This window comes from Prionailurus viverrinus, chromosome D2 (genome assembly GCF_022837055.1).
Source record: "Prionailurus viverrinus isolate Anna chromosome D2, UM_Priviv_1.0, whole genome shotgun sequence".
NCBI classification, from domain to species: domain Eukaryota; kingdom Metazoa; phylum Chordata; class Mammalia; order Carnivora; family Felidae; genus Prionailurus; species Prionailurus viverrinus.
Window position 1 is genome coordinate 57,460,300 of NC_062571.1, and position 23,618 is coordinate 57,483,917.

The window sequence follows — 23,618 nt, forward strand, 5'->3', positions numbered from 1 at the left end:
AAGAGTATAATCATTTTTGTTAACAAAAACTCCCAAGGAGTATTAATCTATAAATATGCTCCTAGGCACAGCGCATGTGGTAAAAGCACATAAAAAGCGGGGAGCCGGGAGCAGGTGACCCCACCCCTCCCCCTCCACATTCCTGATCCCCTTACCCTGTTCTGCATGTGCTTTTTTCACAGCACTTAACATCTTCTAACAGTTTATATGTTTACCTAGTTATTATGTTTATATGTTTCTTCTACTTCCACTAGAATTAAGATCACCCGTGGCAAGGATCTTTGTCTCGTTAGTGTTTGGCACATAGTAGATGGCTCAGTAAATAAGTATTGACTAAATGGATCAAATGGTACTGGGAGAGGGTGAAGGGAGGAACGTTAACCTTTTGCTTAGTATTCAAAACAAAATGTTGAGCTTTGGGGTTATTTTTCCTTTCTTTTTAATCATGCTATAATTTCTAATTTTCCGATAATCAACATGCATTATTCTTACAATCAGGAAAATATATTAAATCCTTCTAAGAACAACTCAAGCATTGCCCTCCCTGCAGGGCTCCTGGTGCAGGACACCACCCCTGCTGGGGCTCCTGAGCTCCTGGCCGCTCTCTCTTCGCATGGCACGGGCTGGCTTTGGCTTGCTCTGGGGAGCTTTGATCCGCCTGTCCCCCTCCAGCCTGGTTCTCGGTTCCCCCCGCCCTCCAGTTGGGCTTTGGCCTCCCTCTCTAGGCCCCGCTCCTACCAGACCATTCCCGTTGTGGGCACACTGAACACTCCCATCTCTGGGTCTGTGTTCAAGCCAGGCTAGCCCCTGGAGTGCTCTCATCAGCTGCCCACCGTGCCTTCTCAATTCCCGCCATCCTGCTAGACCTCGTGCTAGGCCCATGTCCTTGGGAAGCAGAACGAAGTTCTCCCATGCTGGTCCTCGCACAGCCCATCTAGATCTACCTTGCACCAGAATCCCGGTGTCCATCTGCCTTTTTCCCTGGACTGTGAGCCTGGAGGGCACGGGTATTTCTTCTTTGTCTCATCTGTCTCTTTTCCAGGTCTCTCTGTGTCTCTCGGTTTCCCCAGCCCACTGCCTGTCTGTGGTCCTGGTCCTCGCTTTCCTCAATCCTTCCTTCCATCTGGCCTTTCCTCTTGGCTCCCTCTCTTCCCACCCCATCGCGGCCCCTCCATCAGCCAGGAAGGCTTGTGCTACGCTGGATCCATGAAGGAGACCCTCCTGGACTGGGGGCCCTGGAGCTGTGGGGACAGAGTCCACCTGCTCCTGGCGCTGCTTCCTGCTCGGTCGCCTCAGTCTCACTGCCAGGCTCAAGAGTGAGCTACAGGGACAGGTCCCCAAGAGCAGCCTTCCTTCAGTGGCTCTCTGGGAGTGGATCCTGGCAAGAGAGGAGCCTACAAGGGGACCCGTCGAGCTGTTTGGGCCAGAGTTCAGAGCCAGAATAAACCCCCCAGCCTTGCAAAATATCAAGGAGAGGCTCTGAACCAGACGCAGCGGCGTGTTACCCCGAGTGTGGGAGGCAGACATTGTGGAGAGGCATGGAGGCTCCTGGGTGCCCGTGGTCCCTGCACATGACTCAGCCGAGGCTGCCCGGTTGAAAAAGCAGGTCTGTTCTCTTGTCAAGGGCAGATACTGACTGGAGAGGAGACCCAGCGAGGCCCACAAAAACATCTTAAAACAGCACAGGCAGCCCACAGGATGTGAGGAAGGAGAACCTCAGCCCCAGTCCCATCCTTACCAAGGATTTGCTCTGTGGAACCTCAATTTCCTGATCTATACACAGTGGGCTGGGGCGTTGACGTCCAGCCAGATGCCTGGATAAACATCCCACCTGTGATACCACGGCATTGTCTTGGTGACTGGATGGCCTTACACGGGTCACCTGGTAATGAGGGGACGTGGATGTCCAGGAAGAAAGAGGCAGAGCGGAGGACCTTGGCTGGCTCCACACAGAGCAGCTATGGGAGGCCAAGCAGTTAAGTCACAGAAGTCAAGAATTCAGACAGTGGTGTTCAAGGAGTCGGGGTCCAAATCCAGCCCTCTCTACTTTCTGGAGATGTGATTTGGGGCACCACTCTCAGCCTCTCAGTTTTCTGACCTGTGGAATGGGGTTACGATTTATCGGGTTGTGGTTAAAAACTGAGTGAGGTATCTTATGCAAGGCACTTAAGTCCAGTGCCTGGTATACACTAAGTGCTCAATGACTGTCGGTTACTGCTGTTTCGTCGGACAACATATTTAAAAGTCATCTCGAGGGGCGGCTGGGTGGCGCAGTCGGTTAAGGGTCCGACTTCAGCCAGGTCATGATCTCGTGGTCCGTGAGTTCGAGCCCCGCGTCAGGCTCTGGGCTGATGGCTCAGAGCCTGGAGCCTGTTTCTGATTCTGTGTCTCCCTCTCTCTCTGCCCCTCCCCCATTCATGCTCTGTTTCTCTCTGTCCCAAAAATAAATAAAAACGTTGAAAAAAAATTAAAAAAAATAAAAAATAAAAAAAATAAAAGTCATCTTGTACTTGGCCAGCATCGCAAATGGCTACCTTAAAAGTGACAAATGCTTCAACAGCCAGCCGACCCATCCAGGGTGAAACAGGCCAAGAACATGCTCACGTAACCAGGCCCCGGGCCCCCTCAACATTTATGCTCCTTTTTCAGACTGCAAAAATATTATGTGCTCCTATAAAAATTGGAACACATGCACACAAAACATATGGAAGAAAATAAAAATCACACGGTTGGGCAGATCTGGATTTGAGTCTCAGCTCTGCCACTGATCTGTCATGTGACCTTGGGCAGGTTTCTTAATTGCCCTGATCTTCAGTTTTCCTATTTGTAAAGTGGGGATAAATAGTGCCCGCGTCACAGGGTGGTCGTGAGGATGAAATTCAGTAATAGGAGTAAAGTGCCACCTGGATGAGTAAGACTTGCCACGTTAATCCACTCAGAGTCACTGCTCACACTTTTTGCATGTTCTTTCAGTTTTCTTCTATGCCCATATGATGTGTGTATAATATTAACATATACGTTAATTTCAGACCATATTGCCTGCTCTTTTTATGTTAGTATTATATCACCCCATAAGGTGCTAACACGCAGGGGAGGGTGTCTGATCTTGAGCCCAGGTATATTTGACTCAAATGCTTTCTTCGCCATGGTGTCTTAGTAAGGACACTCGTGACTCCTCAACATTTTTTCTATGATTGCCCCTCCCCCTTCCTCTCTTTTTAGACAGCCCCCTGCACCAATCCCCTCCCCAATGCATTTCCTTAAAAACGTTTTATGTTGAAATGATTATAGATCTACAGGAATTTGCAAAGATAGTACAGAAAGGCCCTGTGTACCCATCACCCAGTTTCCCTCGATGGTTAGAGCTTATGCAACTACAGCATAATACCCAAACTGGGAAGTGGACATTGATCATGTGCATGTGTGCGTGCGTGCATGTGTGTGCGTGCGTGTGTACGGCTTTGTGTCATTTTATCACATGTGTAGGTTTGTGCAGCCCACCCCCACAATCAAGATACAGAACTGCTCTATCACCCCAAAGACCTCCCTCAGGCTGTCCCTTTATGGTCACACCCACCCCTGGCAACCGCCACTCTATTTCCTGTCTCTGTAATTTTGTCATTCCGAGAATATTATATAAATGGAATCAACAGTATGTGACTTTATGAGATTGGCCTCCCCCGCCCCGACCATAATGCCCTGGAGAGCTATCCAAGTTGCTACGTGTATCAATAGTTTAATCCTTTTTATTGCTGAGTACTATTCCCTGGTGTGGATGGACAACAGCTTGATGAACCAGTAATCTATCACAGGACACCTAGGGTGTTTCCAGTATGGGCTATTACCGCTAAAGCTACTATGAACAATCTTGTATAGGTTTTTATGTGGACATAAGTTTTCATTTGTCTGGGATAAATACCTAGGAGTGCAATTGCTGGGTTTTATAGTAGTTGTATGTTTAGTTTAGTTCTTTTTTAATTTTTTGAACGTTTATTTTTTTGTGGGAGAGAGAGAGAGAGAGAGAGAGAGAGAGAGAGAGACAAGAGTGCAAGTGGGGGAGGGGCAGAGAGACAGGGAGACACAGAATCCGAAGCAGACTCCAGGCTCTGAGCTGTCAGCACAGAGCCAGATGCGGGGCTCGAACCCATAAACCCTGAGATCATGACCTGAGCCGAAGCTGGACGCTTAACCAACTGAGCCACCCAGGCGCCTCTAGTTTTTTATTTTTAAAGAAACCACCAAACTATTCTGCAGAGTTGCTGTACCTTTTTACATTCCCACCAACAATGTATGAGGGATTGAGTTTCTCTGCATCCTTGCCGGCTTTTGGTATTGTCACTATTGGGTTTTTTTGTTTTGTTTTGTTTTTTTAGCTGTTCTGATAGGTGTGTAGTGATATCTCATTAATAACACAGACGTACTGTAGAGCTGTTTATGTACTGTATGTATATCTGTGCCTTTATACATATAAAAAAGAGTAGGATTTTTTTGCTCCCCTTCCCCCAGACAAGAACCAATTTTTACCCCCTTGAGGGCGATGTCACTCCCCCCCGAGAATGCATGGCTTCTCCAAGCTCCTAGCTAAGGGAAGTCACCAGGGGTTTGATGAGGCTTTAATCACCAAGCCGCTTCCCAGGAGGCCAGGGAAACAGCTGGTTTGGACAAGTTTGGTACAATGTCTGAACGAGGCCCCAGCCTTGGACAAAGGGAGGATTAAATACTCTGACCCCAAGGCGAACTCATTCAACAGAGGACTGCAGTGGGGACCCCTGCAAGGGGAGGGGCATGAGGAGGGGCATGAAAACCTTCCTTTTGGGCTCAGGTTCATCTCCGAGCAGGGCTGCCTGCACGGCTGGTGTCCACCGCGGCGGTCACGGTACCTGGACTACTCTGCACGCGGCAGGTGCTCGGGCCGTGAGTCCTCGTTACCGAGCATGCTTTGGGGCGCAGTCCCGGGACCCCACTGACCAAGCACAGCAGCTCGCTGCCTGCCCCTCCCCCAGCCCTGACTCACCTAAGCCAAAGTGTGCCACGGGCTCCATCTCACACAGGTAGCCTGAACCCCCGTCGATAATCCTCAGGTGGGCCCCGCTCTTCTTGGTATAGAGCACAACCTTAGCTCCCCTGGCGAAGGCCCCGAACTGGGTCCGAGGCACCACACGCAGCCAGTTGTTGCTGAAGCCCTGCAGGGTGGGAGGAGGCAGGCCAGTATCAGGGGTGGCGGGGGGGGGGGGGCGCAGGGAGGGAGGAAGAGAAGAAAACGTGCAGAGGGAAGAGAGGAGGAAGCCGGCAGAAAAGGTGAACAAGGCAGACAGACTGGCTGAAGTTTGGAAAGAGAGGCACTGAAAAAATGAGGGAAAAGCTAACAGACTCGGGGAAAGCAGTTTCTGGAGCAAAAGTGCCAGTGGAAGGCAGAGGGACAAAGGGCTTCTCCCAGGAGAAGGCAGCCCTTGGAGGTTTACTATGTGGCTGGGAACTTATTTCCTGGGTGTCCATTTTCCACCACGCTGGGCAAGGAAGCATCCCGGGCGCCTCTGCCCTCTATCACCCTAGACCCAGGGGAGACACTAGGCTGGGCTCTACAGGTCCCGGGGCCCATGCACACCTGGTTTCCCCGGAAGACGGACAGCGGCTGAGCCATGGACTCCCCGTGGGACAAGATGAGGTCCAGCATCCCATCTCCATCGAAGTCTGTCACCACACCCCCTGCAATAAGGCAGATTTCGCTCTGGCCATCGGCCAGGAGACCCAAGCGGGAGAGGGGCTCCCAGTCAGTACCACGTCGTGGTGCATGTGCCAGGGGGTGGGAGGCAGAGAGCACAGTGCTGGGGCAGGTAGACAGGGTGGAAGCCCATCTCTGCTTCCCAACAGTCGGCTCATGGCAGGAAATCATGAAGAGGGCTCCCTTTCCCTTCCCTGAACTTGTGCATGGCGTGTATGCAAATCGCTCAGACCATGAGAACTTCTTCCTGATCTATTACACGCGGCCTTTGCATTTTCAGTTTTTGTCAATGTATCGTGTTTGCATATGCATGGTCTCTTTTTGGTCCTCGCTACAACCCAGAGAGGTGAGGAGGGCAGGCGTAGTTATCCCTTCTATGGGTGGTGCAGATCAGGACCCAGAAGATGAAGCAACTTCCAAGACCACAAATGAGGCAATGGCAGGACCAGGTCTTGGGACTCCTGATCCAGTGCTCTTTCTCGGACACCAGGCTGAATGCCAAGAGGGGAGGGGTCAGACCGCAGGACCCACGGCCTCTGCTTTCCATCCCCCCCCCCCCACCTGCGTCGCTGGCAAGGCATTGCCAGAGAAGCTACTGCCTACCCGCCCCCCGCCCCGCCCACGATTCCCAAACCCCTGCCCCCAGCAGCCCCGAGACTGGAAGTATAGGTCATCGCCTCCTCTGCTTCTGCCCTGGCGCTCCCAGGGGCTCAACCCTCTCTCAGGGTGAAGACCTCCAGAACGGCAGGGAAGGAGTCCAGTGCTGTGGAGTTGGCTGCCCCACCCCTCCTGCCCTCACCCTGGCGTACAGGCGGTGCTGAGACAGAGGAGTGCGGGCCTGAGCCCTCAGGTGCCCTCACCTGTGCCCCGACCCTCAGGCTCCAAGGCATCGCCAGGATTGAGCTCCTCGATGAGAGGGTCGCCGTGTTCCCTGCGGATGACACTGCAGGAGAGGAGACAGGTCGTTCCTGGATTAGCAGCATGCCAGCCAGGAACCCGTGGGCCCCCTGAATCCAGAGGCCCCCTCACTCCATCCTCTGTCCCCTGAACATCCCCAGGCACCCTGTGCATCAGCCACGGCCTGGATGTCTACGGAGCCGCTCTCTGTTCACAGAGCCTGCCTACACCCTGTCTGTCCCCTTCTTGGGTTTTAATTTACATTGGTAAATATTGATTTTTCCCTCTCTAATGGATGAATTATAGACAGCCTGGGGAAGGGCAGCTGATGGATGGAGAAGGGGCAGGGAAGCAGCTACCTTCAACTGACCTTCACTTTCCTTCCAGTGGCCCCAGGTTTCCAAGTTCTGGGTGTGCCCAGGATTGAAACCACTCAAACGCTGCCTCCTCCAAGCCCTCCTTGATAGTCCTGCTGGAAGCAATGCCTTCCTGCTTGGCCTTTATCACTTTCTGCCTTGTCCTAAAGCTCTGAATGGATGCGTCTTATCTCCTAGTTAGACTGCAAGTCTTTGCAGGCCGGGACCACGTGTTACTCATTCTTGCATCTCCCACAGCACCTAACACAGCGCGTGGCTTGCAGAAAGCTCTGGGCGCACGTCTGTGGGACACAGGGATGAAGTCCAGTGGCAAAAAGGGAGGAAAGGGCTCCCCTTGGGCTGCAGGGGTTCTGTCTACTTTAAGCTCTGAATCACGGTAATATTTGCTTCAGAAAAGCCCACTGTGAATGTCCTGCTCTTTCTCCACACTGAGCTGAATGCTGATGACGGTGGTGAGCTCTCCTCCGATTTTTCTCTCATTAGAGTCTCACAGCCTTGGGTGCTCTGGATGTGTGGAGCAGTGCTGGGGGGAGACAGGGCTGGGAGGGACGTGATCGCTCTCCCCGAAACACTGCAGGTGGCTCTTGTCTGCCCCTCACAGAGAGTCATCAGAGGGCTGAGAGGTGGCTAGTACTTTCAGAAGGGGGCAGGGGTCCCCTGAGCTGGAGCCTGTGGTGGTGGTGGGGGGTGCAGAACTGCAAGGGGTCTGCAGCATTGAGTAGCTGCCCCGGAAGAACCCTCCGTCCACCACACGGGGCATCTGTGCTGAGCACATCCACGTGTGTGGCGTGGGCCGAGGGCGGCGTGCCTGGTTGCACTTGGGCGTCTGTGCACCTGCTGGAGGTATGTATGCCTCAGCCTGCCAGCAACCACGGTCCCTTTGACCACCTGTGTCCCGCAGACTCTTCGCGGCTGGGCAGAGACATCCCTTGGTTCAGGTGACGATGCACTCAAGGGTTCCTGAGGATAAGTTCCGCTGTATTTGTGTATTCACTAAACAAATTCTTTTGCAGTGACTTCCGCGTGCCGTCCGCTGTGCTGGGCCCTGTGGCTATGGTGTACATCAGGAAGGATGGAGCTCAGGGGCCACGAGGACGGGGGGTCTCATGCATCGTGCTGAAGGCCCACAGGCAGGGGGGCTGCGGGGAGGGCAGCGCTCGACAAGCTCACCCAGTTTTAGGTAACCAGGACAGGCTTCCTGGGGGAAGGGCCAACTAAGCTGAGACCAGAAGGATGAGTAAGTATGTGTCATTGAGACGAAGAGGGAGGAGCAAGGCGCAGAGTGGGTGGGCAGCACGAGGGTCCAGGCCTGGCACGGCCCAGAAGTGAACAAAGCTGGCAGGTTCTGGAGCTCAGTTGTGAACGGGGAAGCGGAGAGTGGGGACAAAGCCGGGAAGTGTGGGATGAGCCAAAGAGAAGGCAATGGGGACCCTCTAAGAGGTTTTAAGCAGAAGAAGGTGTGGCTAGATCTGCATTTTCAACAGCTTGCTCTGGAGGACTAGACACAGACACCTGCTGAAGGCGGATGCAGGAATCCCCTTGAGAGAGATGAGGTGCGGTCCAGGGGTGATGAGAACAGATCAGAGGCACGTCTGGTGTGACCACACATATCCCGGCTGGCCTGGGAGAGTCCCTGCTTGCCTGCTGTCCCACCATTAACAGGACCCCCTTGCACTCAGCAAGCATCTGGTGTGGGTGACGAATTCCCTGGTTACTCTCCTCTTCATTGAAAGATTGCAAGCTCAAACCCACTGAGGTTTTGGGTCCCCAGTGTCTCCTACAAGGAGCCTGCCACGTTCTCTTCAGCAACAGGGACAGGTTGGGGCTAAACTTCCCAAGTGGCTGGCTGAGTGGTGGCCCGAGCTATAGCCCCTCACACTGTTGGCTGTGTGCTCAGGACCCAGCCATCTGCCACCGGGATTTGGAGCACAGCCACGGACCTCGGAAGTGGCTTCCACGGCTGCTGCGTGGAGGCAAACACACTAACCCGTGGGGCCACTATGTGATGACACTGTCTTCATCCATGGCAGCTCTGGGCCAGCCCGCCCTCGGGGTGGGTGGTGTGACAGGCAGGCAGACAGGGGAGGCGCCTGGGTTCTGGGGCCACAGGGATGAGAGCACTAGACCCCCTGGTGCTTAGGGGCCCTGGCGAGTGACACTTTATTAGCCAGAGAAGGAAAGTGGTGTCTCTGTTAACGAGCAATTGATCTTCCGCAATTAATCTGGAAGTTGTGAATAAGCTTTTTGCAAGGCACCTAATTAGTAAATCTAGTGCCTTCGGGGGGTGATTACATCCAGTCAGGATTGATGCTTTGTTAATAATTATATTTAAAAACATGCTTAGTCACAGCTCTTGCCTTTTATTAATAGTTAGGGCCCCCCTGGGGTAGGGGATGGGGGCGATGGGGGCCTTGGGGAGCCAACAGGTGATCGGGCCCATTTCCTGAATCCAAAGCCCCCTGCCCCACCTGCCTCCTCTCCCCACCTGGTCCTGAGCCCCATTAGCATGTTTTAGGCCAGGAACAGGGCTGCCTCAGGTCACATGGGTCCTGAGGTTCTCCAACAGCAGTTCTCAAACTTTAGTGTGATAGGATCACCTGATGGATGCCCAGTGTTAAAAATAGAGATTCCTGGGCCTTACCTCTGGAGATTCTGATTCAGAAAACCTGGGTGGGCCCTGGGATTCTGTACTTTAAATAAGCACTCAGGTGATTCTGATGACAGTGGTCCCCGGACCCCTCTTAGAGAAGTATTGCCTCTGAACATCCAACCTTTCCTCCCCAGATGCAGATCCTTAACAGATTTCTTCCATTCTGTCACTCCCTTTAACTTGTCTACCATAAATTGTCTCATCTAGCATTTCCCAAGGCACGTTTTGCAGAGCACTAGTCCCAAGAGGAAAATCTTTGAAAGAAGTGTCCTCTGGTCAAATCTATTTGGAATACTCCATCTACCTTTCAGAAAATAAAAACACTCATGGTCATGTTAAAGGCTCTGAGAAGTCCTGCAGCCAGTAAACCTGCCTAATCTTTGCTTACCCACAGGTGCACCCAAACAAATCTGACTCTGTAACTCCTTTTTGTGGTTGTGTGGATTTCTCTCCCATAGAGCTTGGCTTCTGGACACGCTTTGGGCCATGTCTCTGACCATTTCCCCCACAACAGCAGGACACCAGCTTCCTGCCCAGGATCTGCCCTCCATCGCACAACTTCTCTCTCAATCCTTCCTTCCCTCCTCTGTTTCTTCATCAGGGGACCTTCCCCCGCCTCAGCCCTGGGAACTACCCACTGAGTGCTACACCTTCCTCCCCAACTCCCAGCCAGTAAGAGCTCGAGGCCCCCGGCCAGGCTGAAGTGTGTACCGGAAGAGGCGGTTGGCTGAGGAGCTGCGGTGGGCGAAGTTGTTGAAGAAGATCTCCAGCTCCTGGTCATTGTCAAAGTCGGCGGCGATGACTGTGCGGACAGGGGACGGCATGGAGAACTTGGGCGAGGCGATATCCTGGGAGGAGAGAAGGCCACAGAGGTCAGCGGACAGATGAGTGGGACAGGGCAGGTGAGCAGCAGGCCGACTCCCCACACTGCATATGCGTGTGGATGCAATCCAGGAGAAAAGACAGCTGACCTAACACCTCCTGTCTCACCTCCCCCAGAAGGGACCTGTGGTGGCTGCACTCAGGGCCACACAGAACTCGGGCTGCTTATAGCAGGACAAGGAGGTAAGAGGAACAGTCCTGATTCACACCAGTGAAGCACTTGGCTGTTCCCCAGGCAGGGTCACACGTAGCCCTCCCATCAGGCACTTGAGAAAGGGCAGACATTAGTATTCCCATTTTACAGGTGAGATGATGGAGTCCCGGGGCAGGAGGGAAATCGCCCATGGTCATAGCTAATGATGGGGTGGGAGCCAGGGCTTCTGATTCCAGATACTATGCCCTTCCTCCTCTGCAGGAGAGTCAGAAGCTGGGGGGTTGGGGGGACCTTGGAAGGTGCTGTGCATTTGAATCCAGGCTTCTCTGCTGAGTAGCTGTGTGATCTCAGGAAAGTTATTAACCTCTCAGGTCTCACTTTCTTCATTAGGAACATGGGGCTAGGAATAGCAGCTCAGGCTGTGAGGACTGCATATAAAATGCTTGGCACACAGTGGGCATGAAATAGATCCCTGGCGATCTGTACTGGCCTCGCTCACGCTATCAGTCTCACGGAATGTGGCAGAGGTGGCTTTTAGCTGTGGTTTTGCTGTTATGTTTTTTTCTTGGAAGTATTTCAATATTTTTGAGACATTTGCTTTGGGGTTTGCAGTATCAGATATACCTGTCCAGGGCTCACGGGGAGACCCTAAGCCCAAGAGAGCCCAGCTTGGGCCTCGAAGTGCTGACGGGCCTGGTGGACCTAGCAAAAGGGTCCTGGGTGAGGGACTTCCTTTGAAATAGAAAAAGATGCGTTTCTTTCGTTTGTGAGAAGAATATCTATTGTAGATGGTTTTGTCCCTTAAAGATTCGAGCAGCCTGTCGAAATCTCAGGTACCGCATGGAAAGGGCTGGGAAGGGACATTCGGTGTTTCTGGGGGTGCCCCTCTGCCCCTTGGCCTGGCCCTGCTCCTTGGCCTCTTATGCAGGTCCCCGCTTCCATCTGCTGCAGGAACAAGCCAGCCTGGGACAGCTGGCGAGCTGCCTGTTCCGGGGAGGCCAGGAGGGAGGCTGTCCCCATCAGCGCAGTAATGAGGCTGATTAAGAGCCTGGCCAGTTGGCCAGGATAGGCTGAACAGGGCCTTAAGAGCTGGAGAAAAAAGAGACCTCAGGATCTCTAATTCGTTATTATTCTATTGATCCTATAAAAATGGAAACCTACATAGCCCCCTTGGGGTCGCCCCATTGGACGCCTGGGCTTCTGAGATAATGTATGTAAAGCGCTTAGCACAGTTCCTGGCACATGGAAGGCACCTGATAAATGGGGCATCTATTATCATTATTATTGCTCCCATGAGCTCTGGAGCAGGGCCACCAGAAGGCTTAGCAGCGTTCCTCAAACCCAGCACACTGATGTTTGGGCCTGGATCATTCTGTGCTGGGGCGCTGTCCTGTGCATTATAGGACATTTAGCAGCCTCCCTGTCCTCTACCCATTAGATCCCAGTAGCACCCGTCTCATTTGTGACAACCAGGAGTGTCCCCAGACACTGTCAAATGGCCTGGGGAGAAAACCACCCCTGGCAAAGAAGCTGGGTTAGAAGAAAAGCTGAATACAGATGAAAATCATCCAGGATCAACTGCCCAAGTTCAGGGTATGCCCCCTTCCTTCCCAGAGAGCCTAGGTCTCAAGGGAGAGAGCAGCTGGGTCTGAGCATTGCAAGGTGGCTGCCTATGGGGGAGGGAGCTTGTGGTGGCCACCTAGACATAAGGTTCCTGGACACTCCTCTGGGACAATCAAGCATCAGGCAAATTCTAGAACTGTCTCACTCTTGCAGAGGATTTTGGCAAGACCCAGATACCTCCAGAACAATCTGGACTCCCTCAGACCCGTTCCAACCATCCTATGGAAGCTCCCTGAGAAAGCTCCAAACTCAAGCTCATCAGGTGGGTGGCACTGTCACCAAACAGCCCCTTTGGAGAATTCTTGGCACCACAATCTATTGACAGCTCAGGGAGGGGGCACAGAGAGGGATTTGAGGTCATCTTGCCCACCCTCTGCCAACTGTCCTTGGTGGGGGGGGGGCAGCTGTTGGGAGGTCTGTAGTCTCAGCCTCCCCTGTCCCTCTATTCCCCACTGCACGCTTAGCCTGAACTTCAACTTGAAAAGGTCAGGTTTTCCAGGAGCCGCCTGGAAAAACGCTGCCGATCCAGGAATGAAGTCCACCTTCCAGAGCCTTCATTGACCTGTTCTTGCCCACCTTGGGAAGCTGCTGCCCTTCCTCTGCCTGTGGCCCCCTCTGCTCCAGGCACTAGGAGACCAGACTGGAGTCCATCTTCTTCCCCCAGATGCTACGTTCATTGTGGCTCTCCTGTCTCGAGGTTCTGCAGAGCCACAAGCCTCTTCTCAGCCTGGTGGGAGGCGGACGCAGGGCTGTATCCCCAGGATATGCCAGGGCCACTCACAGTGCTGGCCGGCGGAGGGCAGGGAGGAAGGGAGAGGTCCCCTCTTACCCGAAACCGGACCTTCCCGTGGGCGCTCATCTGCAGGTAGAGCCGGTGGGGGCCATTCCAGTTGCCGTAAACGATGTCCACTTTTCCATCACGGTTGAAGTCGGCCAGGGCAACACCTCGCCCGTGCTGGTGCGGGTCATCCACACCTGGGGAGGAAAGACAGGAACCCTCAAGGCAGCGCCCCCTGCAGGCTCCACAAACACCTTGCTGGAGCTTCTTGGAAAGAGACGGGGAGGGCGACCCTTGCACTGACCCTGCCCTTTGAGCAGATGGGGAGCTGTGCTGGCCAGCCCAGAATTTCTCCACAGGGGCAGGTGGTGGGCCAGCCATGTGGTTACAAAGAGAACCAGACTTGTCTTCAGCTGCATCTGCCCAGCAAGCACACAATTTTCACTCAGTTTTGGGGTAGCATGGGGACGGGAAGGAGACATGGAAATTCCGGAGGACTAAAGTTCTCCCCAGGCGCCCGGCACTGCCACTGGGGTACATAGTAAGTTGGCCATCACTCTTTTGTTTAAATCTCTCAGTGGCTCCCCAGTACTGCTGGGCCAAGTTCAGATTCCTGCCTGGGGAGCACAAGGCCCCTGCCCACCTTATCTGGTCTTTATCTGATACCCCTGTATCAGAGTAAACTCCCCCTTACTCATAAGCTCTGCCTTCCTGGGTTCCTGTCGTTCCTCAAATGAGCCCTGCTCTTTCCGGCTTATGGCCTTTGCTCAAGCTTGTCTCTGCTCCAGGAATGTCTCCCCCTGGCTCTTGGTTACCTGGCTCCTTGTTTTTCTTCTGCTCTCAGCTACAATGTCACCTCCTCAGGAAGCCTCCCCTGACCACTCCCATGAAAACAGCTCCTCCCAATGACTTGGTTATCTTCCCTGACAGCCTCTCATTTTTCCCCTCCACCGTGCACATCACAGGTGCAGTTATGTCCCTTTGCGGTTTATTTGCTTAGTGTCAGGTTTCCCCACTAGACCTTACACTCCATGAGGTCAGGGACTGTCTTCTTATTCACCTGTGTTCACATGGCATCCATCTCAGGGCCTGTGGTGATCCGGTAGTTTTCAGTAAATACTTACTGAATGAACGAAGAGACATAAATAATTTGACAGAAGGCAACTGGGGACATTGGTGACAGCAGAGGAAATACCACACCATAACAGAGAAACCCACAGTGTGCCTCATGAGCTCTGGGAAGAGAAGCTTGTGTGTTCAGTGTGACCTGCTTATGCTGTCCCCGCATCAGCCAGTGCCCACTGAGCTGATCCCGGGGGAGGACATGGGGTGGCTTTGCCCAGAGGGATGGCCTGACCTCCTGGCTGCGCAAAGCAGATACATGCCCTCAGGCCACGCGTGGAGCTGAGAGGCTGTAGATGCTGGTTCTAAATGCTGACGCCCACGCCAACTCTTTCAGAGGACAAACTGCCCGGTGGCCATCAGGCCCTCACAGATGGTGGGTGACAGGACAATGTAATGGAGGGGGGATCACGGGATCCAGGGCACAGGGAGCTCTCGCCAGCTGCAACCACAGAGCTCCTGGGGATGGGAGCCAGGAGAAGGTAGGGCTGGGGCCCCTTGAGAACCTTGGAGGCTGAGCATCCCCTTGGGGGAGGGAAGGATCTGGACGATGGGTGGGAGGTGGGGGGTGGGGCGTGGAGAAGAGGCAGTGAGGCCCAGGCTTGAGGAGCGGGCTTCGCAAAGGAGCAGGGGCAGCCTCCCACCTCTAGGATTAATACCCCATTAATTCTCTACAAAACTCCCCAGTCCTAATGTCGGTGGCCTTCTGTGTTGGCCCATTTCTCTCCTATCTACGAGGCACCTTGACAAGGAGCTGGTTCCCTTTCACGGGAATAATCGGTGCCAGGCTGCATTTCACAGCAGCATCTGTTTGGGTGATGAATGCCCTCTTGACATGTCTTGTTAAACCCCTGCAATCATTCTGACTTTCAATTACGGGCCTAGCACCTTTCCTCTCTCCTCCCGCCAGATACCTTCTCCCGCTCCAACTTGTTCGCTCACCTCTGCTCCCATCTCTTTAACACCTTATCAAATCCTCTAGGCTTTCTCCACTACCACCTCCCTTCATTTTATGATTTTTCAGCAATGAGAAAATTTGCTGCCAGAGTATACAGCACCGGGGCGTATGTGCTTGCCGGGTGGGAGGACAGGCCAGGGCCGCTGCCTCCAGCTCTGGCTTTGCCGGGAAGGAGAAGAGGGAAAGGCAGGAGGGGAGTTGACTGGCTACACGCGGAGGGGTGGTGTTCAAAATGGGAACTCCCGAGCAGAGAGCTGGGGGATTAGGTACTTGTAAGTCACAGAGAACGGACTGGTGCTCGCTCAGGGATTTGATGCTAGCTGTCAGCACTAGCTGGAGCTTGTAGGACCTTTGATCTATGTGTCTAGATTCCCGCTCACCCCTTCTTCTGGAGGCTACAGCTCATCCCCATGCTGCCCAGAAAGAGGTGAAATCAATCCTTCCATTGGCAACGTGCGGAGGAAGCGGGTGGGGGGAAGTGGTTGAAGGGCAGGCTGATTATATCCACAAACTTTTATGAAGTGTCCATTCTGCCATTCAGCAAAATTTACTGGGTGACCACTGTGTGCCAAGTGCGGTGTCAAGAATGAACAGCACAGTGCCTAGTCCTCGTAGACATAGATTATTTTAGCAAAACAGAAGCCTGACCAAGAAGTGTATGCAGGACGGTGTGAATGCAGAGGAGGGAGTGTGAATCTTGCCAGGTAGTACAGACAGAGGCAGGAAAGGCTTCATAGATAACATCTGAGCTGAGTGTTGAAGGATAAATAGAAGTTCTGCAGACAGAGAAAGGGAGAAGGCACTTCAGACAGAGAGGATGGCAGGTGCAAAGGCCCTGAGGCAGATGAGGGATGAACAAAGAGGGAGGAAGGGGAGGAGAGCTGGGAACCCGAAGTACTATTTTATGTGGATTTTAGTCTCCCTCTTATTAGAGCTATTTGTTTATCCATCTTTTCCCCCCTCTAGAATACCTATGCCTGTGAGTGTATGTGTGTGTGGTGGGATGATGTGGTGTTCAGATCAGCACCCCCAACTCTTACCCCCAGCCTGGCACTTAGCAGGGGCTCAATAAATGGCTACTTGATTGAATTCAATGGTTAAGGTGAATGTGGGGAGGGGACCGGGAAAGAGGCAGCTTGGAGGAGAAATTAAGGCTGAGAACTCAAGCAGGACTCAGAGGAACACGGGCCAATTCTAGTTGCTGGAAAATGGATACTGCTCATGAGTTACAGGCTCCCCCTTTCCCCAGCGGCGAACATTCCCCGCGGCCTGAGCCTGGGGGATGTGGAACTGAAGATAACAAGCAAGGTTTCCCTGTATGGTGCAGACGACTACTTGTCCCACTCTCCCTGAGGCCTGTGGGCCACGCTGGAGGGGGCAGGGCAGCCCGGAGGCCCCTGTGGGCCTGGGGCGTCGAGGGACGCAGGGCAGCGGTCGCACTCACCAGCACTGGCAGCAGCATCCACGAAGGTGCCGTCGCCCTGGTTGTGGAAGAGGAAGTTGGGCCCATTCTCGTTGTCACAGAAGATGTCTGAGGCGCTGCTGCTGAGGATGGGGCCCACGCTGACACCCCGGCCCCCTAGGAGAGGACATCGATCCACAGTGAGTGGCAGAGGCAAGGCTTCAGGCCCGCGAGGAGGCCTTCGAGAAGCTGCTACGGCGAGATGCCTCAGAAGAGCTTTGGGGGTGGGGGGAAATTCCAACCTTCTGGATGCTTCTCTGAGCCCAGATCTGGGCTCGCAGTCCTGTAAACTTGTGTGGAGCATGACCACACTGGTGATGAGGCAAGTGAGGGGCAATACAGAGTCACTCTGCGCAAAGCAACGATTCTGTGACCTATGGAACGCAGAAGCCACCATATCCTTCCCTTCCCTTCAGAGGCCAAATTCCAATACTCCCTTAGCCCAGATCTACCCACCACATTTTGGTCAAGTCACAGATTTTCCTGACAACCCCCACCCCCACCCCCAGTCATACATAAGCCAGTCAAGACACCGGGTGTGCTCCTCTTCTAAGAACATCTAGGAAGAGGTTCTAGCTAAAGCTACAGGATGTTTTCTTAACTTTGTGTGATGGAGCAAACAACTGGGAACAGGCTGAATGTCCATCAACAGCGACGGGTTGAATGGATTATGGTGCATCCATATGACAGACCATTCTGCAGCCACTAAAAAGACTGTGTAGATCCATATGTATTGACTTGGAGGAGTGCCCGTGACATACTGTTAAATGAAAAAACAATTCACCAAGTAATGGTATTGTGTAATCTTAGTTTAATTTAAAAAAAAAAAAAAGGAAAATACATGATATTTCTGAACATGTTTACACAAGCTCGTTCTCGAGTTGGGGGAGAAGTGGGAAAGGCCACACCCTGAGTTGTTAACCCAGACTGCTAGATGGGGTGGGATTTGGGGAGGGAAGGAGGGACGGTAGTTGGCCTTTTTTGGGAATGTCTTTGTGTTCTCTGGCTTGTTGCAACAGAATTGCTTCTGTAGTTTGAAAGGAAAAAAATCCAATAACTACATACTTTTTTTTTTTAAAGAAAGAAATCAAGCCAGCTTTACATTAGGGTTTGATGTCTCCAAGATCAAATTTGAGCTCTCTGTGTCAACAAGTCCAATCTTAAGACATCTTGAACAAACAGCCCCAACTACTGGGCTTTGAATCAAGAGTTGGAAGCCACACCCCCAAATATTGGGCAGAAAAACAGCCTGACCAGGACTGGGACATGGATTCTAATCCCAGCAAGGCCTTTCACAAGGAGTGTGAGCTCGGGCAATTTATATTACCCTTTAAGCCTCTGTTTTCTCATCTGTACAATGGGGGTTGCGTGACCTGCTTTTTCTATTTTAGGATTTTTAAGAGGATACGTGAGGTGAGATCCTCACAGAGTCTCTTTGTGAATCCTACCCTCTTGCTACTCAGAGTCAGGTCCATGGATCTGCTGCAAGGGAGCCACCTTGTTAGAAATGCAGAGTTTCAGGTCCTTCCCCAGCCAGAACTCGCCTTCTGGAAGGATCCCTGGGTGGTCATGTGCACAGTAAAATTTGAAATGCACTGCTCTAATGGGCTATTCAGCACAATAAGAATAGTTTTCAGAACACTCAGAAGGACTTATTATTGTTATTTGTTAAATAAATGAGAGCTCAGGCCGACCTGAGTGATGCCCTGCCTGCCTGCCTGCCTGGATGGGGAAGAGGTTTCCATAAAGTGACTGCTAATTTGGGATGGAGGTTCTCTCGGTCCCCAGACTCCTTCTGTCCTCTGAGAGATGCCCCTGGAGGAAATCATGGGGCCTTTCTCACCCGTGCAATACAGTCTGCCCACCAGTACAAGTGTTGGGGGCCAGGAGGAGAAGATGGGGCAAATCGCAGTGCCACTCTTCTTGCTCTCATGGTTAAGCTCCAAATTAACACATTCTGGGCCCTGGGCCTCCCATATTCCTCCCAGGTAATCTAATTAGCTCTCAAGGAGAGCCCAAGCCTCATGAAAATGGAGTCACTGAATCCACAGTGCTCTCGGGGAGCATCATCCAAGATGTGAAATGTGTTCTTCATTAGGACAGCCACAGTGTGGGGTGGGGAGGCTTTCAGACGCCTTTCCTAAAGCCAGCAGAGAGGGGTGCTGGCCTGCAACCTGAGCACCACTTCTGCCCATTCAGAGGAGCCGCAAAGTGGCTGCTGGCAGCCGTCCCTGCCCTGGTCCTGCCAGATTCCAGCCCCGGAACAGGCTTCAGTGAGAAACCCTCGGCCTTGCCTGGGCCCCCGGAAATTCCAGGTGGGGCTCTGGGACTCGCCACCATGCAACTCCATCCTTCCTCCCCACTCTGGTGTTCTCCAATTTCCTCTCTGCCTCTGGCTCTCAAGCTGTGACACATTCTCTTCATTTTCTACAAAGCAGGTTATTTCCCTCTTGGACAAATTTCTAAATCTTTCTAATTAACTAATTGGGTTGGGTTGAAAGCTTGTACCATTTGTAACCTGTAATTATTAGAAAATTGCCATGGTAACCACACTACTAATTAGTGACAATTTATTGCCATGGCAACTGGACCATAACAGAGATGTTACCCACAACTCCTTCTTGGCAAGTTCGCCGCACAGTTGGGGAGCAGGTGAGTCGACAGTCGGGGAGACAGCCTCTTGGGAACAGGCCCCCCACGGCCTCAGGATGGAGAGTCCAACTGGGGTCTGAGACGGGGGCGATCAAGTACTGGCACCCCTTGCTGTGCAGGGGAAACCCTCCTCCCAGGTGGACCACGTAAGTCCTCTTCAAGCCAACAAAATCCATCCATCCTAAGGGTAGCCGGATACTTCCACTCCTTGTGTGGCCAGTGACAGAGGTTCCTGATTCAGTATCTTCTACCCGTTCTCCCTCCCCCCAGCTCTTCCCCTCCTAAGGTTTAGCACACACCTTTTGTGGCCGCATGAGGGGCAGTCAGGAACATCTTTATTTTAGCCTTGGAGGATGATGTCCCAATTGTGAGTTAAATTCTACTTTACATCAATGAATGCTTTTATATTTGAGGCAGGCACATCCTCTTGGGGACAAGCAGTTTCCCCACTTGGGGCTGGAGAGGCAGCCCTGGTGGTGGGAAAGAAGATTAGGGATCAGGAGGTTTGAGTGTGACCTTGGGCACCTCACCCAGCCTTTCTGGGCGTCTATTTTCTCACCTATAACGTGAGACTGACAATAACAACAGTTCCCTCTCAGGGCTGTCATAAATATTAAGTGAGTGGTTTTCGGAAGGTACCTTGGAAAATGTCAGGTGCCACAGAGTCATTAGCTGGGACAATTTCCCACCTGCTAGGTTAATAAAATCTCCTTATTTCCCCAGGACTTTCAAGCGTCTAAGGCTTCCTTGTTCCGTTGTTGGGTGTAGACGCTGCTCCCTGCCCAACCCTTCCTGGCGGCCTCTCACTCTGCCCATCAAGCTGGGTGGGGGAGGTGGAATTACAGGGGAAATGCCTCCCCACTGCCCTTCTTCCTCTTGCCACATCCTTGCCCGCCCCCTCTGATTATCTGCCCATTGGTCCTGCTCCCCACGGGGCAGCCTCATTTATCCTCAATAACTGCACCCCTAAAGTTCTGAACCCCTGAGCTCTGGCAAGGCGGACTCAAGTCCAATTTGGGTACAGGCAATCCGTTTCTCAGACTGCATCGAGGCCGTACTGGGGTGGCCCGCTGAAAGGCCGTATTGTATCTGGGAGCCAGGGGTGGCGGGGTAAGGACGGAAAAGAGAGGCTGTGGAGAACAAAGGCGTGGGTGCTGCTGAACCACCCCAAACTGTGGGCCAGAGGACCCAGGCATGAGGAGGCGGGCATTGCCTTGCTAAGGAAAAGCCTCTAGGTCCTTGCCCGGCCTTTGCACCTGCTTTGGCTACAGGAACTTGAGCTGTGTGCTCTTCAGGCCCTGGTCTCCCTCCCTGTAAACTGGGTGGGGGAATGAGATATCCAAGGCTCCTTCCCATTCTCCCAGTGCATCCTCTAGACTGGAACTCAGGACGAGCATGGCTGGGAGTGGATTCCTGGGCCCATCTGGAGTCCACACCACTGCGGCTTTGTGAGGCCCCTTGGTCAAGGAATTTGGACCCATGGGATTAATCTACTGAGACCTCAACAGAAATAAAATTCTTACAATTCTTGTGGATGCCAAGGCCTGCAGGCTTCCGAGAACATCCAAGCAATTATATAAGAGTAGCAAAGATGCTGGAAAACATAAGGGTGAGGAATGACGTGTGTGTGTATGTGTGTGTGTTTGAGAAGGGGGTGTGAGGATAGTGCAGGATGGTAACAGGGTCTTTCATCCTAAATTTCCTGAAAATTCAAACACGGAATAATACTGTGTTGGTGCTACCCATAAACCCTCTGTGAGACGTACAGATGCTGGGTGGGCCTCTGAGTGTGTGGAGGGCAGGGTATTAGATACGGACTTGTATCTAATAGCAGCCCCTCTGGCTCCCTGCTCTCCCGTCATATGTACGAGACATTCTGTAGCTTCATCCCACCTGACCATTTGCCGGGTGAGGAAACCTGGGCTCCAGGAAGTGTAATCGCAGCCAGCGGGCAGTGGATCACAGTTCATATCCACACCTGCATGACCCTGGAGCCTGTACTCCCCCACAGCGTGCTCTAAGATGTTTCTACAGAAGTCCCCTCCAGGCAGAAGAGGGATCCCTGCTCCCGGTAAGGCCCGGAGTGGTCAGCCACAGGCTTGACCTTTAAAACCTTATTTTAGCAGAAGAAAAGATTGTATTTGTATCATATGACATATATGTGTTTGTTCTGAAAGAAAATGATGCCCCCTCTTGTCACTCACCCAGTACAGTGACACCCCATGTGCTCTGGGGCAGGTCTGGGGCTGCCCTCCTGGAGGGTCCTGGGCCCTGCTGGAGGAGCCCGTCACTCCAGTGCTGCCCGTCAGATCTGGCTGTGCTCCCACTGCAAGGCAGTGCACCCCTGGCAAACTGGGGTGCTCTGTGGCCCCCACTCTGCTGCCCACGGTCACTTCTCTGGAGTCGGCTGCTGGGGAGCCGCCAGAAGGCCTCAGCTGGGCTTTAGGCATCTCCTTCTCCAATAATGACTTCCTATAAATCAGATCTGCCCTCCTCTTTGTTCTACACCACTCCCAGCCAACAGCAAAAATCCCCACCCCACGTCATAAATCCACCTTCATTTTCTTTCCAAATTTCTTGTAAGGATTCTTTAATCACCGCCTTGCAGCCCAGGCAGATGCTCCCTCAGAGGGTGAGGCCCAAATGCAGAGCTCCTGGGGAGGGAATAGAGACTGGTGGAGGTGGGGGGGGTGGGCAGAGTTAAGAGGGGAGACAAGTGGATTCCAATAGAGATGGGCATGAAGAGGCCCAGGGCTGTACCCGGGGCTGAAGGGCAGAGTGGGGGTCGGGAGACAAATGGACAATGCTTCCAGGGCAGGGGCTGGGCGGGCTTGCTCTGTGCTGCCCCCTGTGCCTTGCAGGACGCTCCCTGCACCCAGGAGGTGCCCAGCAGAGGGCCCTGGCATCCCTGTGGGCACCTCAGAGGATAGGGTCTACGCTCCGAGGGTCCTACCTGTGGGCCAGGCCCTGTGCCGGCCATGTCCTATGTTTGCCAACCTTCATTCTCACACCCCCACTGTAGGTGAGAAAGCTGAGGTCCACAGACATTAGTAAGCTGCCGATCGCTGCCTGGATAGGACTGGTACCTAGCACTGTGACGCCAGAGCCTGTCCTCTTAGCAGCGCTGTGAGACAGTGGTTCACGCTGCTAGTTCAAGGTGCTCAGAGAGGCTGGGGATGTGCCCAAGGTCACTCAGGGCTGCAGAGGCCAGTGTAGACCTCTTGGTCCTCACCTTCCCCCTCCTCGGGTTCCATGCCAGGCCCTCTGCCACACGGACAACTAATTCTCAGGATTCCCTGTACCTTCCAGGCTCCAAGGGGCTGCCGGCATCTGGGAAAGTTGGGGCTTGGCATTCTTCTTGAACTAGGGACTACGGGCGAGTGGGCTTCCCTCCATTCAACTCGGCACCAACCCCAATGTCGGCCCGCAGCCCGCGAGTCCCCCGAGAGTGGGCACGGTAGCCGCTAGATGGCACTGTGACCTAGCAGAGTGGCAGCCGCCAGTGGAATTGCTCAGGTCTGGAGAGTAGGCTTCCCATCCCCCCACCCGAGAGAGCCGGACAGCATGGTGCAGGCAGTGCCATTGGCCGGCCTCCCCCTGCTGCCCGCATAGCCTTGGCCAAGCAGCTGCTTCAGCCACAAAACCTGGGGGTCATAATCAAACCCGTGAGGGCCATTCCCTGGGGTTGTGTCCTGGGGGATGCCAGGCCTTCCTCCTTCACCAGCCCCTCCCGTTTTGCAGGCTGGAGCTGAATGCTCAAGCTGGAGGTCACCAGAAAGGTCAGCTGGTTGTGGCAGTTTAAGCTTTGGGGTCGGGGCTCTAAATGCTAGTTTCTCTACAAACCTTCTGTGTGACCTTGGGCAAGTCCCTTCTCCTCTTTGGACCTCGATTTGTTCTTTTGTAAAACAAGAGTTTCTCCAAGGTCTGTCCGGCAGACGGGTATTGTGTGGCTTGGCTCTGGGGACGTGTGGCTCCCCGACTGCACATCTGGCCATGGCTTACTTCCCTCCTGGCCTGCTCATCACACTGCCTGCCTCCCTCCCCCTTCCCAGGCCCCAGGGCACCAGCCTGGAGCTGAGCACTGGCCATGTGCCAGAGCCTCGGCAATCAGGCCGGCCTCCAGTGGTGGCCCTCGCATTTGGGGTCTGTCCCTGGGGCTCAGGGCAGTGCTCTGGGCTAGCTTTCTAGCCAGATGTCCATGCGTCATTATTGGAGTGACAAAGGGGGCTGCAGGGTAGAACTGAGGGGCTTGGCGGGCAAGGAAAGGGTGGGCCGGGGAAGGCGGGCAGACACAATAGTAACTTGGTGGGCCAAATAGGTTCTTGTCAGCCAAATGGCTTT

The 23,618-nt window shown here is 53.3% G+C and overlaps 1 protein-coding gene across 11 annotated transcripts in view; it reads right to left on the bottom strand.

The window, feature by feature from the left end:
- CRTAC1 (cartilage acidic protein 1) overlaps positions 1-23,618 on the bottom strand; it is a 157,998-nt gene that overhangs the window by 29,200 nt on the left and 105,180 nt on the right. For all 11 annotated transcript variants that reach the window (XM_047826131.1, XM_047826122.1, XM_047826125.1 and 8 more), the window contains exons 6-11: positions 16,608-16,742; positions 13,135-13,280; positions 10,358-10,494; positions 6,583-6,665; positions 5,606-5,706; positions 5,015-5,183 (exon numbers count right to left, since the gene is read on the bottom strand). In XM_047826131.1, coding sequence (XP_047682087.1) covers positions 5,015-5,183; positions 5,606-5,706; positions 6,583-6,665; positions 10,358-10,494; positions 13,135-13,280; positions 16,608-16,742 — 771 coding nt within the window. The remainder of the gene's footprint in view (positions 1-5,014; positions 5,184-5,605; positions 5,707-6,582; positions 6,666-10,357; positions 10,495-13,134; positions 13,281-16,607; positions 16,743-23,618) is intronic.